General features: G+C 46.3%; 1 protein-coding gene across 2 annotated transcripts in view; it reads left to right on the top strand.

Annotated features, from left to right (window-relative positions):
* Positions 1 to 19,695, top strand: part of NID1 (nidogen 1) — a 201,589-nt gene that overhangs the window by 97,122 nt on the left and 84,772 nt on the right. For both annotated transcript variants that reach the window (XM_029594103.1, XM_029594102.1), the window contains exons 10-11: positions 7,644 to 7,772; positions 19,361 to 19,504. In XM_029594103.1, the coding sequence (XP_029449963.1) occupies positions 7,644 to 7,772; positions 19,361 to 19,504 (273 nt within the window). The remainder of the gene's footprint in view (positions 1 to 7,643; positions 7,773 to 19,360; positions 19,505 to 19,695) is intronic.

Genomic DNA, 19,695 nt, shown 5'->3' with positions numbered 1-19,695 from the left:
TTGTTTTAAAATCCGCTTACATATGCACATGAAAGCTGGCAAAGTCGTATGGAAGATACGCAAACTAAGTTTGCTCGAGTGACCTTAAAATTAGGGACTGACATACGCATGGTAGGCATATTTTAAATCATATGCGCGCAAGTGCGTGCATGATTTAAAATTCCAGCGTATCTCCACTCGCAAGCTGATGTGCGTGTGTAAGGGCGTAAGCACGCTCATTTTAAAATTAGCCTCTTAGTGTCACTTGATTGTCAGGAGCCATTCCAGAAACAGCAGCTATCTTTCCTCCCCCTCTCAACCTGAGCAAACAGCCTCTGTGGTATATCCAGACCTGATTAGTCCCAATGAATAGAGAATCCGAAGCTGAATCTACCGCACTGTGACTTGAACCACAAGGCCATGCACAACTCTTTAACAGTTTTTTTTGGTTTTTTTTGGGGGGGGGGTTGTGCTCTCCTTTCTGGGGTGGGGGGTAGGCATAAAACAGTTTGAGAAAATCTGATTTAGAGAAATATTGGAAGTAAGAAATAGGCCTTCCCAAAAATGCTACATTTTGCCAAACTTATCCGGCTATCTAGTGGCCACTGAATGTGTGCGGATATTCAGTAGCCACTAGATAGCAGGATAAGTCCTACTTTCCTATTGGACTCAGGACCAATGGGTTATGTGCTCCCCAGCTAGTAGACGGAGTCAGGTTTCAAAGCTGACATAACGCTAGATATACCCCTGCAGTGACCTCAGCCATTCAGTATCACTCTGTCTCCTAGCAGATGTGGATTGTCTCTCCTATCAGGAACACCGTACTGTTTAGATGAGGAAAATTTACCTTCAAATTACTACTTTTAAACTGAAGAAGTTCGAGCTCCGCTCTCTTGCGGTGATACCTAAAGGTCCCTCTCCCAGTTGAGAATTCCTGAGGCGATTTCCGAGATCCCTCAGATGTTTGCCTTGGTCCGTTAGCCGGTTCCTGGCGTGGACTTTGTTACTGAAGCAGCTGAAAGGCAGCGGGTGCAGGAAGCCGAGCGCAGTGGTGATAGCCTAAGCCCTCTCTCCCCGCAGCCGGAGACCATGTCTGTACTCAGCAGGTAAGCGCTGAGCCCAGGTAAGTAGAGAAGAACTCCTCTTACCAGAGACATGGAAGGGCTTCAGTAACTCTTTCCTCCGGTCTCCTTGCTCAGCATGCCGTACCAACATAGTTCCCAACTCTGATAGGGTGAAGGAAAGGGGTTTCTGAGCAGGTTGAGTGGCCCTCCCCCTCCGATGGGCCAGGCCCCACTTCAGGTTCAGTGGGCACTCCACGTGGCAGGCCGTGGCGACGCCATCTTGCGCACAGTTTGTTGCGGCGCCACTTTCCCCCATTATCGGTCGGTACGTGCGGTGGTGGACGGCAAGGTAACTCTTCACTCTGTCATAATGGCCGTACAACCGGGAGAGTTCTTAACCTCCCTGGACCTCTCAGAGGCCTACCTTCATATCCCAATCCGTCAAGACCACCAGCGTTTCTTATGCTTTCTGGTACTGGGCCGCCACCATTCAGCCTGGCAACTGCCCCTAGAACATTCTCCAAAATTATGGTGGTCATGGCGACAGCACTGAGGAAAGAAAAGATCCTGGTGCACCCTTACTTAGACGATTGGCTGATCTGGGCAAAGTCGTTGGAAGAGAACCTCCAGGTGACTAGCAGGGTCAGGTCCCTCCTACAAGAACTTGGTTGGGTCGTGAACATGGACAAGAGCAGCCTCAACCCCTCCCAGTCCTTGGAGTACCTGGGAGTCTGGTTCGACACCAAGCAAGTATTACAAACAATATACCCGTGTATTTCAATGAAATTTATCTTCAATTTTTATTCTTTAACAAACCTTTAAAAACATAACACATATCTGTTTATATCACCCATACACACCACATTCACTCACACAACAATAAACTATTAAAATCTGACAATACAAACTTGTTACACTTTAACAATACTATTGCAACATTTGTATTGTCAGATTTTAATAGTTTATTGTTGTGTGAGTGAATGTGGTGTGTATGGGTGATATAAACAGATATGTGTTATGTTTTTAAAGGTTTGTTAAAGAATAAAAATTGAAGATAAATTTCATTGAAATACACGGGTATATTGTTTGTAATACTTGTCAGTGTTAATACCTGTGGTAGACCCAGGATAATTCTATTAATATACTCGACACCAAGCAAGACAAGATCTTCCCCCTTCCCTCGAGGATAAGGAAGCTGATGTGCCAAGTGTGTCAGTTGACAAACACAACGTGCCCCAGGGTGTGGACTACCTCCAGGTCCTTGGCCTCATCATATCAACCCTGGAAGTAGAACCGTGGATGAGCGCTCCCTACTGTCAATTTGGAACCCACTCTCTCAAGACTACTCAATCCGCCTCCACCTACCGATGGAAGTATGTTCTCGGCTCCAGTAATGGCTACAGGAAGCTCACCTAAGCAAGGGTGTAAGCCTATCCCCACCAAATAAGATTGCCCTCACGACGGTCATGAGCCTCCAAGGGTGGGGAGCTCACTGTCAGGAACTGACAACCCAAGGGCAATGGACCGAGGAAGAGGCCCGCTGGAACACAAATTGCCTGGAAGCACAGGCAGTAAGATTAGCATGCCTGCAGTTCTTCCACAGGCTCCAGGGATAGGCATTCCCTGTGTTGTCTGACAGCACAACAACAGTAGCTACCAACGGCCATCAGGTATCTCTGGAAATAGACCCCCTTATAGAATGGGTGGAGTTAAATCTACACAGGATCTCGGCTGCCCACATCGAGGGAAAAGACAATGTCAGAGCAGAAATTCTCAGCTGGGGCCTCCCATCCATTGACCTACTGGCCATATCTCACAATGCAAAGGTCCCTCAATTCTTCAGTCAGACGAGTTCAGCACTCCCAAGGGATCAACGCCCTTGTCCAGAAATGGCCAGAGGAGGATTTACTATATGGCTTCCCCCCCCACCCCCCCGTGGCCCCTGCTAGACAAGATTATCTGCAAGATCGAACACCACAGAGGATTGGTCCTTCTGGTGGCCCCAGATTGGCCCAGATGCCCATGGTACGCAGACATAAGGAGGCTTCTTGTGGAGAATCTCCTTCACCTCCCCCTGCAGGGACCTTCTCCAGTGGGTCCGGTCCTTCACGAGGACACAGCTCGAGTCTGTCTTACAGTCTGGCCCTTGAGAGAGCTCGCCTGACAAAGCGGGAATATTCAGCAGCTGTAATATCACCTTGCTCCGCATGTGGAAGTTCTCAATGTCCCTGGCGTGCATACTGATCTGAAGAATATTTGAGGCCTGGTGCATGGACCATGGGGTGCCCCTGTGAACGACCAAGATCCCCATAATTGTGGAATTTTTACAGGACAGCCTGAACCAAAGGATTGTCCCTCAACTCCTTGAAGGTCCAGGTGGTGGCTCTCTCCCATTTCAGGGGAGAGGTGAACGGAACCCGTCTGTCAAAGAATCCGGACTTGGTCCATTTCCTAAAAGGGATTAAACACCTCTGACCATCCTTAAAGTGGCCAGTCCCCCTATGGAACCTCAACCTAGAATTGGACTTTTTAGCAGGGTCTTCCTTTAGGCCACTGCACAGTCTGTCTCTATGCCTATTAACTCTAAAGACTATATTCTTGGTGGCGAAATGCTCGGCTCATCACATCTCCGAACTACAGGCGCTGTCATGTCTGGAACCTTTCCTCTGGTTCACTCCAGGAACATTTCAGCTTTGCACCTTCCCTTCCTTCTTACCAAAGGTAGTCTCAGAGTTTCACCTGAACCAGACCAACTCCTCATCCCCGGATGGACACAAGGACATGGAAAACTACCGCCTACAATGCCACTTAAACGTCAGTAGGCTTTTAGTATGGTACCTGGAATGCTGAGAACCGGTGCGCAAGACAGACCGCTTGTTTGTCCTTCATGTGGAAAGAAAACAAGGCGAAGCGGCTTCATGAGCTACCATAGCTCACTGGATCAAGGAAGTGATCACGGGAGCTTATGTGGCAGCAGGGATGCCTTTACCCCTTCAGGTCAAAGCTCATTCCACTAGGGCCCAGGCCATATCCTGGGAGGAAGCTAAGCTGTCTACTGTCGACATCTGTCGTGCAGCAACGTGGTCTTCCTTGCACACCTTCTCCAGGTTCTATCACCTGGACGTCCAGGCCCGAGAGGACGCAGCCTTTGTGAGGGCGGTGCTAACCAGACCACAGGCAGCCTCCCACCCCGTTCGGGAGTAGCTTTTGCACATCCCATTGGTCCTGAGTTCATCTGGCTACACGCTAGGAAATGGAGAAATTACTTACCTGATAATTTTGTTTTCCTTAGTGTAGATAGATGGACTCAGCATCCTGCCCACAGCTGCCCAGGAGAGGTGCCAAGGAATCACCCATGAGGTGAATCTCGATTCCATGTGGTTAAGGGTAAGCCGATGCCTTATCCCTAGTTCAGGGCATCTATAGTATTGGTGGGATTCAGCACTTGTGAGTACAGTTGCAGTCTCCAGTTTTTTAATCTAGTTTTTAATCAAGTTGTATCCAAATTCTAATCAAGTTCTTCAATAATATGTCCACAATGGCTTTTTGAAGAGAATATTGAATGGCTGAAGTCACTGCAGGGGTATATCTAGGGTGATGTCAGCTTTGAAACCTGACTCCGTCTCCATCTGCTAGCAGGGGAGCACATAACCCATTGGTCCTGAGTCCCATCTTCTACACTAAGGAAAATTAAATTATCAGGTAAGTAAATTCTCCATTATTGGACTATCCATCGTTTGACTATCAGGCCCATAAAATCTAAGGTAGAAATTGTTGGGGAAATGGGCTACAGTGTTGGGAGGAGACTCAAAAGGCCGTTGTGAAGGGTAACATATGTCTGCGTTCTAAAGTGGAAAATTTAGAGAATCTGATAAGACACCAGAATCTGCATCTTATCAGTTTTCCAAAGCTTCCTGCTGTCTCTGCTATTGAGATATTCAAGTGCTATCTTGTGAAGTTGTTAAAAGTTCCATTGCAGTTGGATGCACCGGTTTCTAAAGCATATTATCTTCCGCCATATAAGAGAAAAACAGTAAATAGGAATCTTGCTGAACTATCTCCAATACCAGATGGCAGCCTTCATTTAACTACCTTTTTGGAGACTGATGATAAAACTGGCTATTCCAGCAATGTTAATTGTTTCCTTGGTTTTGGATCCTGATCGGCATTGGCTTTTGAGGCTTTTCTTTAAGCATCATGAGCAATATTGCTGAGAATGAAAATGAGAGTTTTTCCAGACATTTCCAAAGCTACACAAAACTGACGCAGGGCCTTTTTGTTGTCATGGCAGAGAGTCCTAAACATTATAGCTGTGTTTATACTTAAATTTCCCTGTAAATGTTCCATCAAATGTCAAAATGTATCTTATATCTTCTTTGAGCCTAGCTAGTTGGCTATATTTCTGCGTGATAAGATTGCACAGCCTGGAGCTACCCCAGCCTCTCATTATTTGTATCTCTCGAGTTAAGTTGTACTCTTTACTCTCTTTAAGAATATTTTGTGCCTCTTTATGTTTGCTTTTTCCTTTCTTCGATTACTTACTGTAGGAGTTGCATTCCTGGGCTCTCTTAATTCTGGGCATCTAGCCAGTATAAGTAGGCATATGGGCTAAGGGTGTAAACAGTCCTTTATTCTGAATATATGCACCTTTGTATTTCAACTCATTTATTTCTTGATGTTTTTGTTTGATATATATAAATAGAGAATTAAAATGTTTTAAAAAATGTAAATAAAATTTCCTAAAATTCTCCAAAGTCAAAATAAATGTTTTTTTTTTAACCATTGTAATCTGCCTGTCACTCACCACGTCTTAGTCTTTCAGGCTGAGTCTGTAGCTGTCTCTTACCCTCTTTTGGCAGGCTGGAGGCAGAGACCGAATGAAGTGTGTGTGTTGGAGGATGGGGGGGCAGCACAGTAATTGTTTGCACAGGGTAGCAAAACAGCTAGCACCAGCCCTGATAGGTCCCACAGACTAGTCACCAAACTGATTGCAGGTGATACTGTTCCTGCACTGGAGCATGATTATAATTATTTCATGTTGATAAAGTAGTCTTCCCCATGTGAGTAACTGAGAGGTCCCTGGATTATGTGCTGATACAACTTGCAGCATAGTATCTTGCCGGGTTTTTCTTTCCTTTAAAAGTTTGCCTCTCCCCAGTGTTTGCTTTAGATGAGGTAGCTGACAGAAATTTTGAATTAGAGGAGTGAGAAGTATTTCTCTCATCTGCCACTAGCAATGGCTGTTGGTCTTGTCTCTTAATCAGTGCAGGAAATATGGTGAAGGATGTTACATAAGTGAAACAGATCTGCCTCCACTGCTACCACACTTCTCTACATTGTGTACAGTTTTGCAAATAAACACTGCTGCTCTGATCTACCCAGCAATGTACTTGCAAGGTCAGACATTATCGTCCTTGGGCCATAATGCAGTGGCCTGTTGAAGGTAGCCTGATGAAGCCGTTTCACAAATGTACTAGGTTAGTCCAGTAGAGAGGAATTGTCTGTGTGTTGTTTCTTCACCTTTATTTCTTTGTGCTTGCATTAAAACTTGTGAACTTCTGATGGAGTTCATTGCTTAAGACTAGAGATGTGAATCGTGTCCTTGATCGTCTTAACGATCGATTTCGGCTGGGAGGGGGAGGGAATCGTATCGTCGCCGTTTGGGTGTTTAGAGTATCGTGAAAATCGTTAAAATCGTGAACCGGCACACTAAAACCCCCTAAAACCCACCCCGACCCTTTAAATTAAATCCCCCACCCTCCCGAACCCCCCCCCAAATGCCTTAAATTACCTGGGGGTCCAGCAGCGGTCCATAGCTAAATCGGGGGAAGGGGGAGGGCAGGAAAACCGGCACACTAAAACCCCCTAAAACCCACCCCGACCCTTTAAATTAAATCCCCCACCCTCAAATGCCTTAAATTACCTGGGGGTCCAGCGGCGGTCCGGAATGGTCTCCTGCAATTGAATCGTGTTGTCTTCAGCCGGCGCCATTCTGCGCCGCCATTTTGCAAAATGGCGGCGCAAAATGGCGGCGGCCATAGACCAACACGATTTGACTGCAGGAGGTCGTTCCGGACCCCCGCTGGACTTTTAGCAAGTCTTGTGGGGGTCAGGAGCCCCCCCCAAGCTGGCCAAAAGTCCCTGGGGGTCCAGCGGGGGTCCGGGAGCGATTTCCTGCCGCGAATCGTTTTCCGTACGGAAAATGGCGCTGGCAGGAGATCGACTGCAGGAGGTCGTTCAGCCGGGGTCCGGTGGGGGATTTAATTTAAAGGGTCGGGGGTGGGTTTTAGGGGGTTTTAGTGTGCCAGTTTTCCTGCCCTCCCCCTTCCCCCGATTTACGATTTTTTGACGATAAATCGGGGGAATTGGTATTGTATCGTGGCCCTAACGATTTTTGACGATTTAAAATATATCGGACGATATTTTAAATCGTCAAAAAACGATTCACATCCCTACTTAAGACATTAGTTTGTCATTGGTGAAATTTAACATGCAAGCCAATATTTGTCACGGACCTGTACCTTTTAACTTTTGACTCTTAAAGCTTTGAGTTGTGCGTACAGTCATGATTATGAATAAACTTCCCTTCTAACATTGCAGATGTCGATGAATGCAGGGAACAACCAGCAATTTGTGGAGATCATGCAACATGTAATAATCAGCCTGGAACATTCCGGTGTGAGTGCTTTGACGGTTACCAGTTTTCAGAGGATGGCAGGACATGCATTGGTATGTTTTAATTTTTATTTATTTTATGTTTTGTGAGGTTTATTTTAATAAAAGTCTATTGTAAACCTATAGCAGGTAATATCAGTCACTGGCTGGATTGAAAAGTTAGGGCCTGATTCATCAAGATATTTTTTGATAGACACAATGGGAGAAAAGCCTTAGTGAATCAGGCAGTTAGATAAACAGGTTAACTTTGGAGGGATATTCAGTAGTGCAGCTGCACTATTCAATATAGCCGGCTCTCTTTAGGACTAATCTAAGGCATGACTACCTGGAATACTCCAATGTAATCCACTAAATTGCAGCTGGATAAGGGCAAAATATTGAAAAGTTGACATTTAGATGGATAACTTGTGAATTATCTAGCTAAACACCACTAAATAGTGACCCTATATTATTTAAGTTCTCTGATATTGCCAAAGATGTACTTTTCTTCCAAATCCGGTACTGTGGAGTGGTTCTGATCTTTTTAAATGCCATAATGAGGGTTGGGTCAGAGTCTATTATTGTTGTTTGTAATCACAGTTGGACTGATTACTATATATAAATTTCATACAAACCTAAAAGTGGGCAAATAAAACATTCCTGTCAATTTCTTGGTAAAAACAATCAATAGTGAGGTTTCGTTGTCTGGTGTGAACATTGCATAAAGAGGAGAGTAATCAAGGTTGATAATCCATAATCACCCAAGAAAGAGATCTAGGCGTCATAGTGGATAATACATTGAAATCGTCGGTTCAATGTGCTGCGGCAGTCAAAAGAGCAAACAGAATGTTAGGAATTATTAGAAAGGGAATAGTGAATAAAACGGAAAATGTCATAACGCCTCTATATTGCTCCATGGTGAGACCGCACCTTGAATACTGTGTACAATTCTGGTCGCCGCATCTCAAAAAAGATATAGTTGCGATAGAGAAGGTACAAAAAAGAGCAACCAAAATGATAAAGGGGGTGGAACAGCTCCCCTATGAGGAAAGACTAAAGAGGTTAGGGCTTTTCAGCTTAGAGAAGAGTTGGCTGAGGGGGGATATGATAGAGATGTTTAAAATCATGAGAGTTCTAGAACAGGTAAATGTGAATCGGTTATTTACTCTTTCGGATAATAGAAGGACTAGGGGGCACTCCATGAAGTTAGTATGTGGCACATTTAAAACTAATCAAAGTTCTTTTTCACTCAATGCACAATTAAACTCTGGAATTTGTTGCCAGGGGATGTGGTTATGCAGTTAGTGTAGTTGTGTTTAAAAAAGGATTGGATAAGTTCTTGGAGAAGAAGTCCATTATCTGCTATTAATTAAGTTGACTTAGAAAATAGCCACTGCTATTACTAGCAGCAGTAACATGGGTTAGACTTAGTTTTTGGGAACTTGCCAGGTTCTTATGGCCTGGATTGGCCACTGTTGGGGACAGGATGCTGGGCTTGATGTACCCTTGGTCTGACCCAGTATGTCATGTTCTTGTGTTCTTACATTCTTATGCTAAGCTTTGCACCCCTGACACAGTAACACAGTAAATGACAGTAGATAAAAACCAAAATAGCCCATCCAGTCTGCTCAGTTGAGATTTGTCCACTATGGGTAGATATGCATATATCCATATACAACCCAACACCAACTCTATAATCCTTTATGTCTTTAGCTGACCTCTCAACCCTTTTCCTCCCACTGCTCTCCATAATTAACTCTTTCTGCCTCTGGTACTGAGTTAACAATATGCACTATACCCCCAAAAAATCTTCCCAATGCTTACTAGTCCAGTTTCCACCATCCCCACATTCTGCCATTACTCATTGGGCATGCCCTCTCCCCCTCAAGTCCTGTCATTGCTTACCAATTCCCCTATCTACCCTTCTCCATCTCCATCTCTATCTTCTCTATCCACTTCTGAAGTAGCACCAGTATGCCTGGCTACTATCAGTGACCTGCAGCATTGGTCTTCTGTCACTGAGCATAGAACTGTGAGTCAACACAGATTAAAGGCCCCACAGTCTGCCCTCTGCTCTCCTCATGCATCGGTTTCTCCTGGGAAGTAGTGTCTCCAAATAGGTTGATTCTGCACATACCTTGACAGGCATGAACCTCACTTGTAAGCAGGGTATGTTGGAGAAGATTGCGATCTCTCAAGTTTATTATAGTGCTTATTATAAAACTTGCATTGTGTCAAAGAAAGCCGCCTCCTGGAGCTCTTGGAGTGTAATATGCAAAGGCAACATATTAGGGTGCACTTGAAAGTTCTTTTTAATCAATCCAGTGACACCAAATATCATTGGGGCTATTTCTGTATCCTGGCTGGCCATTTTAATGTATATTCATTGATCCACATCATGCATAATACATTTTACAGAGCTTTCCTTGCTACTGGTGGATTATCATGTTAAAGTGGTTTTGCCAAATGGTAAAAAATCATCTTTGTCTTGGCTTACACTGTGTGGATACGGTTGAAGTCAAGATTGAGCCACTTGGAGGCTGGCAAATGGATAAACTTATCTAACTACCTTGATCGGGAGATTTAATAGAGTGAGTATGCAGCTGAATATACCAGACTGTATGACAGTTAGCTCAGTAAGTTCATCCAGCTAACTTTGGGACTCCTCTCAGGCAGTCCTAAAATTAACTAAGGCCTAGATTTTTCATTCTATGGCCACATCATGGCGGAGCGGTTGTGGCCTCCATAGCACCCCTACAAAAAGTGTAGTTATTTCCTGTGCTACTGCCGGAGATGTGTAAAACATTATCGCCCGCAGCACAACTGGGCCCAAAATATTTTAAACCCCACCCAAACCCCTCCCCTTTCCCTCATTTAAATGTTATCATCGTGATGCGGCCATTATCTTGTGAGATTTAAGGCCCTAATGCACGCAATAATGACCCATCACGTTTTGAAAAAAGACCTTGTTTGTTAGCTGGATAACGCTGAAAACTGGAGTTATCTGACCAACAACTCTGCCCCAAAAGATCTCCCGAAAACCTCTGACTTATCCAGATAAGTTTTATCCAGTTAAGTCCTTAGCTGCATATATTTGGATAAATCAGAGACGATAGGAGTGGTGGAAAATTTAAAAAATGGGATTTATCTAGCTATGTGATAAAACCCTTTGAATATGGACCTTAGTTATTTATCTCAATTGACAGAGCAATCAAAATGTGAAAAATGGACTATAGCAGGGATCATTTCCCTGTATGTACTTGGATCAGACAATGGGTTGAGCCTCCTGTCCAGCAGAGGGAGACAGAGAAAAACTGAAAGGGTATCCTATATGAGGACAGTGCTCACCCTGCGTTCCTTCAGTATTTCTCTGTCTCCCAGCAGAGGCAGATAGCAGAACCTGCGGTTCCCTTTCTTTACTCATTTATTCTTTGAGAAACCTTTCTCTTTCTGCTCTGGTGCAGGGATCAAGCAAGTATTCCTAATATTTAAACTTTAAAAAAGAAAAAAAAGTTTGGGATTTTTCTTCAGGAGCAACTTCGCTTGCTATTTGCTCTTATATGTGCCTAGGGGGGCTTTGCCCCTTGATTTTATCAGCCTAGGACCCTTCCCGGTGACCTGCCTGGCTTGGGGTGACACTGGTGGTCGAGTCCCTCCCCCACGCAGACCCAGAGAAGTTGCATACCTCGGGTCTGTTGACAGAGAAGTGTCATTCTTCTGTTTTGAAAAAAAAAAAAAAGTAAGTCAGCAAACAGCTGTTTTGCTTCGGGGGAAGGAGCGGGTGGCTGGAGCTTCTTTTCCCCGCTCGCAGCCAGGCACTAGCAAACTTTGCTGTCTCTTCAGTGACAGTTTTGCTTCCCCCCTTGCCTCATGCCTCGATTGTCGCTCTGCATTGCGTGCGGAAGTCTGCATCGAGACTCTCCCGCGAGGGGTTCTGTTCTCGATGTCTGCTCGGCGGGGAGGATTCTTCTTCTCCGGCAAAATCAGCTGTGCAATCCCGGCCCTGCAAGCGTCAAGGCCAGCCCTGTCCCTGCAAACCGTGGGAATGGCGGATATTAATCTGCAGGCATTTCTTCTGATTCTCTGCCGGCTGGGGGAGGGGACACAAATTTTCCTCAGAGCTCACCAGATTTAAGCCCCATGGACCTCACAGTGGGTGGCTCTGCACCCCCAGCCCGCTGGACCTCCTCCCTCGATGCCTGGGAAGGCACCTGCACATTTTTCCACGGATTTTGTGCTGCTCATGCACAAGGTATATGTTGCCAGTCTCATGCAGCAGGAGGACCCTCCCCTAGACCCTCCTCCAGTTCGGATCCCTTTCGGTCCTCCGCCGGCTAAGATCCCTAGGACCCCTGCGGTTCTGGGACTGCTCCCAGACTCTCCAGCAGCGACTCGGGTTTGGTTGGTGCCAGGAGTACCAGCACCCTCAGATCCGGCTAATATTCCACCTCAGCTGCCGGACACCAACTCAACTGGTCCAGCTGTGAATGCCCTCACCCAGAATCCTCAGGTAGACGGGGATGACCCACGGGTGCTATGCCTGTTCCAGCGGGAGGAGCTGGATCCGCTCATACCTTTTTGTCTTAGCCGAGCTGGGCATAGATTCTCCCCCGGAGGCTAGCCCAAGTACCTCGACCTCTAGCAACCCGGACCCAGTCCTAGCGGGTCTGCGGGCACCTCCCCGTACCTTCCCTTTTCCTCCAATGCTGATGCAATTACTGCTACGGGAATGGGAAGCTCCAGAAGCCGGCTTATGGGTTGGAAGAGCCATGGATAAACTCTATCCTCTCCGAGAGCATTGCCTAGATATGTTCAAGATCCCTAAGGTGGACGCTTCGGTTTCTGTGGTTATGAAGAGAACCACAATTCTTGTGGTGGGAGCGTCTGCCTTGAAAGATCTTCAGGCCCACAAGGTGGAGGTCTATCTCAAGAGAAATTTTGAAGTGCTGGCGCTCGGGGTCCGGGCGACAGTCTGTAGCAGTCTCATGCAGCGGGCAAGTCTCAGGTGGGTTCAACAACTCCTCAGCACCCAGGACCTCCCAGCTGCAGAGGCGGAACAGGCCGAGCGGCTGGAAGGCGCCATTGCGTATGGGGCGGATGCCCTCTATGATCTCCTGAGGGTGCAGGCCAGAGCCATGGTCTCTGCGATTTCAGCCCGACGACTCCTCTGGCTGCGGAATTAGGTGGCAGATTCCTCCTCCAAATCGCAGTTGGGCACTCTCCCCTTCAAGGGTAAGTTGCTGTTTGGGGAGGACCTGGAGCAGCTTATTAAATCTTTAGGAGAAAACAAAATCCATAAGCTGCCTGAGGACCGCCCTAGACAGTCAAAGTCCTTTTTTCCTTCCTGCTTGTGTTTCAGGGGACAGGCAAGTACAACAGGCCTCGGGGGACTGCCCAAAGGTCGGCCCCCATGAGATCCCAGTCTTAGTCTCATTCCTTTCGTGGCCGATGACCTTTCCGAGATGGTCACTCCCAGGGAGCAGCCACAAAGCCACCCCAATGAAATGAGGCCGGCCCTTTCCTCCATTCCAGACTTAGGTGGTCATCTGTCCCTATTTCTCGAGGAATGGGTCAAAATTACTTCAGATCAGTGGGTCCTCGAGGTGATCGAAAAAGGTTACGCTTTAGAATTTGCTCGAGATCTTCCGGACTGATACCTAATCTCTCCTTGCGGGAGCCGAAAGCGTTCTGCGGTGTGCTGGACTCTCAACAGGCTTCTGAAGCTCCGTGCAATAGACCTGGTCCCCTTGAAGGAGCAGGGGTCCAGCCAGTATTCCATCTACTTCGTCATTCTCAAGAAGGATGGCTCTTTCCGATCAATCCTGGACCTCAAGACAGTCGTCAAAGCGCTCAAGATAGCTCATTTTCGGATGGAGACCCTGAGGGTGGTTATAGCAGCGGTTTGCTCCTGCGAATTCCTTGCCTCTCTCGACTTGACAGAGGCCTACCTTTACATTCCGATTCTCCAGGACCATCAGAAGTATCTGCGCTTCAACATCCTGGGATGACACTACCAATTTCGGGCGCTTCTGTTCAGTCTTGCCACCGCTCCTCGCACATTCACCAAGGTCATGGTGGTAGTGGCGGCCTTCCTCTGGTAGGAGGGAGTCCTGGTCCATCCCTACTTGGACGACTGGCTCATCCTGGCCAAGTCGGAGAAGCTCTGTGCAATATCGGTCAGCAGGGTCCTGTCAGTCCTCTCCTCCCTCGGGTGGATAGACAATTTCTCCAAGAGCAACCTCAAGCCATCGCAGGTCCTGGAGTTCCTAGGAGCACAGTTCAACACTCAAGTGGCCAAAGTTTTCCTGCCTGAGGCCCAGGCGCTCAAGCTCATGGATCAAGTGCAACATCTCTTGTCTCTCTCGGTGCCCACAGCCTGGGACTACCTCCAGGTTCTGTGTTTTATGACTTCAACTATAGATTTGGTTCCTTGGGTGTTTGCGCATATGCGTCCGTTACAGAAAGCTTTGCTGTCCCGATGGAAGCCGGTCTCGGAGCAGTTTCAGACTCCTTTACCTCTCTCCAATTCTACCATCGCCAGCATGCAGTGATGGCTATCTCTAGCCCACTTGTTGAAGGGGCTGCCTCTGGAGACATCCCAGTGGATATGACGGATTCCAGCCTCTCCGGCTGGGTAGCGGTGTGCCAGAATCAGTCCACTCAGGGAAAATGGTCGGTGGTCCAGTCCCCTTGGCACATCAATTGTCTGGAGGCCCCTGCGGTTCGATTGGCACTCAAAATGTTCCTACCCTTACTCCGGCGAAAAGTGGTGAGAGTCCTCTCTGACAATGCCACCACAGTAGCTTCCATCAATCGCCAGGGGGGCACCAGGAGCTGGTTGTTGGCCGTGGAAGCCAGCAAGCTATTCTCCTGGGCAGAGCGTCATCTGGATTGACTGGCAGCCTCCCACATTGCGGGGAAGGAGAATATTCAAGCCGACTTCCTCAATCATCAACATCTAGACCCCGGAGAGTGGGAGTTGTCCGAGGAAGCGATGGCTCTTGTCGTGCGCAGGTGAGGAGTCCCCCACTTAGACCTGATGGCCACCATGAGGAATGTGAAGGCTCCCAGATTCTTCAGTCGCTGATGGGAGCACGGCTCGGAAGGGGTGGATGCCCTAGTTCTTCCCTGGCCTCGCGACATCCTCCTCTAAGTATTTCCACCATGGCCACTGGTGGGAAAGGTTCTCCGTTGGATAGAACTTCACAAGGGGCCGGTCGTCCTTGTGGCGCCAGAGTGGCTCTGGAGGCCCTGGTTTGTGGATCTGGTGAACCTCGCGAGGGCCGGTCCTTTCCGTCTCGGTCATCTTCCACATCTGCTACGTCAAGGTCCCGTATTTTTCGATCAGGCAGATCGCTTCTGTCTAGTGGCCTGGCTTTTGAGCGGCGGCAACTAAGGAAGAAGAGATACAAAGAGGAGGTTATTTCCACGCTGTTACGGGTCCGTAAGACTTCTACTTCTCTCGCTTATGTTTGGGTATGGAGAGTATTTGAGAATATGTGTACCGAGTCAGGTGTAATGGCACGCAAGGCGGTGTCCCAGGTTCTCTCCTTCCTACAGAATGGCCTCTCCAAAGGTTTGTCTTTCAATTCTGTTTGCGTACATGTTTCGGCCCTCAGTTCCCTATTGGGGCAGGTGGATAGCTACGCGGTGGCAGCCCATCCGGATGTCATGCGATTCCTCAAGGGGGCTAAACATTTAAATCTGGCCTACTTACCCTTCGTGGAGTCTGAACCTAGAACTTCGTGACCTTTGTGAAGCACCTTTTGAACTCCTATGGCTGGCCACGCTTAAGGATCTGACCCTCAAAATGGTATGTCTTATCTCTATTTGCTCGGCCAGGAGAGTATCCGAGTTATAAGCTTTATCTTGCCGAGAGCCTTTTCTTCATTTTTCGGATTCAGGGGTCTCTCTAAAGACGGTTCCATCGTTCTTACCGAAGGTAGTGTCTTCCTTTCATGTGAATCAATCCGTGGAACTTCCTGCCTTTTCTCCAGAGGACATTGCCAGCACATTTGGTGGAGACCTTCGGCGTCTTGATGTTAAACGAGTCTTGATTCAGTATTTACTGGTTACAAACGAGTTTCGGGTCTTTGATCATCCTTTTGTTCTGTGGATCGGGCCAAACAGAGGGAAGCAAGCTTCTAAGGCTACCATTGCTTGCTGGCTAAAGGAGGCAATTGCGTCTGCTTTTATCTTCCGGGGCCGGCCACTTCCCGAAGGGTTGAAAGTCCATTCTTTGTGTTCTCAGGCTACCTCTTGGGCGGCGAGCCAGCTGGTTTTTCCGCAGGAGATTTGCAGAGCAGCAACTTGGAAATCTCTGCATACCTTTTGCGCGTCATTATCGGCTCTACGTATAGGCGCCTGTTTTTGGTTCTTTTGGCAGACAGGTTCTTCAAGCGGGACCTTCTCGGTCCCACCCTACTTAGGGAAGCTTTGGTACATCCCACTGTCTGGACTGATCCAGGTACGTACAGGGAAAGGAAAATTGGTTCTTACCTGCTAATTTTCATTCCTGTAGTACCACGGATCAGTCCAGACTCCCGCCCGGTCTGTTTTTTGTCATGCCGCTCGAAGTTGCTCTTTGTTCTCAGTTTTTGGAGGAATGTCTTCTTCTCATTCACAGATTGGAAGAATGTCTGCTACAAATTATAAGGCAGCAGAAGTATCTGCGTAACAGATTTATATATATATATATATAAGAGCAGTTCTGGACTTGTTTTAAATTTCAAATTATTAGCATTTGATTACAAGGTTACAGTTCTTACTTGCTTAATCTTTTTTCTAGTTAATGGTTTTCAGCTATTCTTTCTGCTTTGCTATCGTTTATACTAAAGGGACGCAGGGTGAGCACTGTCCTCATATAGGGATACCCTTTCCATTTTTCTCTGTCTCCCTCTGCTGGACAGGGTCAACCCACTGTCTGGACTGATCCATGGTACTACAGGAACGAAAATTAGCAGGTAAGAACCAATTTTCCTTTCTGCAAAATTTTTGTTGCAAGTAGAAAAAAAATCACAACTGTTTTCTTATTTGGATTACAATGTTAAAATTAAAAAAAATTATAGGAAAAAAATACAATAACCAACTGCCCTCTTCAGTATTTCACCCCCACCCCGATACAGCAAAATACATCCTATAATTCACCTGCAAGTTGGTATAAACAATCCGTTAATAAGACATATTATGTTACAAGAGCCATAATTCCAATCTCTAAAACCCACCAATGTAATTTCCCCTTCACATTGCACCTACAAAAACAGAGAAACAAAATGCAATTAAAATATTGTCAAGACTTCATATAACAAAATGTATACGACTTTAATGTGTGAACAGTTCAATTCTGTAGAGATTTTTCTTGTAGTCCTGTTTATAATTTAATTAATTTCTCTTTCCTAAAGCCTTTGTGTCTTTTAGAGAAGGAGAGGATGAGAGAGCCCCTAGAAAGGGCTTCAAAACATATTCCTGAATTTGTCTCGATGCACTGGCTCCCGGTCTCTCTGGTGGTTTGGAAACAAATCACTAAGGGGGATGTTGATATATGGGAAATTATTTCAGGATGCTGCAGGATGGCCTGTTTTGTGCATCATGGAGGCCTCCCAGCCATCAAAGCAATTTAAAATAAACATAAAATGTGCCGTTTCTGGCCTCCTCTCTGCCTTTTCCCTTAAGGAGAGAGGAGGTTTTGGGTGAGCGACTGCTTCTTTCAAGAGAGAGAGAAAATATTTTAGATGTTATGGAGTCATTTAGGGCCGGATTTTAAAAGCTGTTTATGCAGTTTTGTGTGCACTTTTATGCGATGTGAGCAGAGGAGTTCGGGGAGTGGGGAGTGGAGCTGGAAGTTATATGTACACTCTTTTATTTTCAAAAGTATGCAAGTACAGTGCCCTACAAAGAACAGGTATAACTCTGCAAGTTAATCTGTGTACGTATCAAGCCAATTCCTGAGCATTTGCAAAGCAAACTTATGGGTATAAGTTCACTATGGAAATGTGGGATGAATTCTGCGGGTAAAAGGTACCTGCAGACGCTAACCCTACCCTCATGGTTATAAAATAACCCTCTTAAAGGCTAGCAAGGAGGTTGATGTAACCAACTGTTTGGGGCAATATATTATTCAGTATTCTGAGTCCAACTCTTGGAAACCTGAATAGAGAGACAAATAAATGGATAATGTGCAAAGAGCAGGCCCTAGCACAGAATATGCTAGACCCGCATTCAGATACGCACAAAGCTCATTATTCATCTTTTTTGATAATGCCATGTTCTGATATCAGCAACATCTGGGATTGGGTGGAGGTAGGACAAGGAGCCATTCTTCAGTAGTGAGTACAAGGTGTTATGCTTTTGGTATTGGTGGCCCTTGATGCTGTGGTGCAGTTGGTGCAGCCTAATGAGCAAGCCCATTAGGCCCACACTGACAGTTGGTGGGCGTGCCCTGTGACAGGCCCGGCTGGAGCTTCACCTGCAGGTTGAACTCTTGGGTTCTGATGGCCAGCAGGTCTTTGGTGGGTCTCTAGGGAAGTCAAAGAATGAGAGTCCAATGCCAGGTGAGGGTTGAGGCAGGCTGCATGCAGAGGATACTAGAAGGTAGGATGGAGGTTGGGCTGGGCAGCAGACAAGTTGAGGTCAGGTCCAGTCAGAAAAATAGGTCCAGTCAGCAAACAAGGAATGGTCAGGGTCCAAGCCAAGGTCAGAATCTGGGAATTCAAGCCAAAGAAGACAGGGTGAGACAATGACCAAGACGGGAGCAGACAACGACAAGACTAGAGAAGATAAGGGCAGGCAGAGTCAGTCAGGAACACAAGAACAATGTGGAAAGCAGGAACACCGGAGCACAGGCCCACAAGAACATTACGGGAAGACAGGAACGCAGGAGGAAAAGCAACATGTACTGAGAAGCAGGAGACATGTTGCTGAGGCAAGGAGTGCAGGGTTGAAGGGGTTTAAATACCCTGAAGCTGAAGACATCATCTGAAGTACCTGAAGTGCAACCTGGCTCCATAGGATATAATAGGAAAAAAGCCAGCAATAAAATGCATATTGAAAATTCCTTGTTAGACCACACTATCTTATCAAGTGAAAAACTGCTGTCTTGGATGTTTCTTCAATCTTTTTTTCTCTGTCATTGAATGGCTACTGGTTTGCTCATTAAGGTACAGCACTGGCCCCTCAGCTGGCAGAGCAGACCTTTTCCCTTGCACAGGCCATTCAATATTCAGTTCCTGCAATGCTTTCATTATTATCATTATCATCATTTTATGTTGCCATTTATATACCCAGACTCACTCCTGCCTAAGGCAGGCTTAAGTGTATTTGGAGAGATGAATAAAATAGGCATAAATATGTATCAAATAATCATTTGAGCCAGTTCAGGAGTGGAGGATGATAATAGGGTGTTAATGGTTGGCTTTTACTCCTAATTATCTTTATTCTAGTTATAGTATATTTTCTCAATCTTGAATATCCGTAGCTATTTGTTCTAGGAATCCTAGAACAAATCGATCCTTTCTTTTTTCCTGTGATAGTTTAGAATTGCGAGAAGTCATCTCTATAAGCTATTGACAGCAAACTCTCTTTCTGAATTTGTTTGCTCAGCATTTTGTAGGCTAAAATAAAAGCATGATAATCGCATCCTGATGATGATGATTTTAAACCCTCAGGCATTGAACGGCCCATCAACCACTGTGTGACTGGGACTCACAGCTGTGATATTCCAGAGCGTGCTCGATGTATATACACCGGATCCTCCTCTTACATCTGCGCATGCTTATCCGGCTTCACAGGAGATGGCCGTTCCTGTGAGGGTGAGTACATACAGTAAACAGAGCCCCTCTTCAACTTTCCTCCCCTATCACCATCTTCTCTTCTGGTTGAGCAGCAAAGGCACTACTCGGGTTACAGCAAAGCCCTCTGAAGTCTTTTTTTTTTTTTTTTTCTCGCTGTTCCATCTTTTCTGTGTCTTCCCTGTTCACCCTTCTTTGCTTTATGCTATCTT

The sequence above is a fragment of the Rhinatrema bivittatum genome, chromosome 3, assembly GCF_901001135.1.
Source record: "Rhinatrema bivittatum chromosome 3, aRhiBiv1.1, whole genome shotgun sequence".
Taxonomy (NCBI): domain Eukaryota; kingdom Metazoa; phylum Chordata; class Amphibia; order Gymnophiona; family Rhinatrematidae; genus Rhinatrema; species Rhinatrema bivittatum.
The sequence above is the reverse complement of the archived record's forward strand: the minus strand, read 5'-3'. Positions and strand labels throughout refer to the sequence as shown.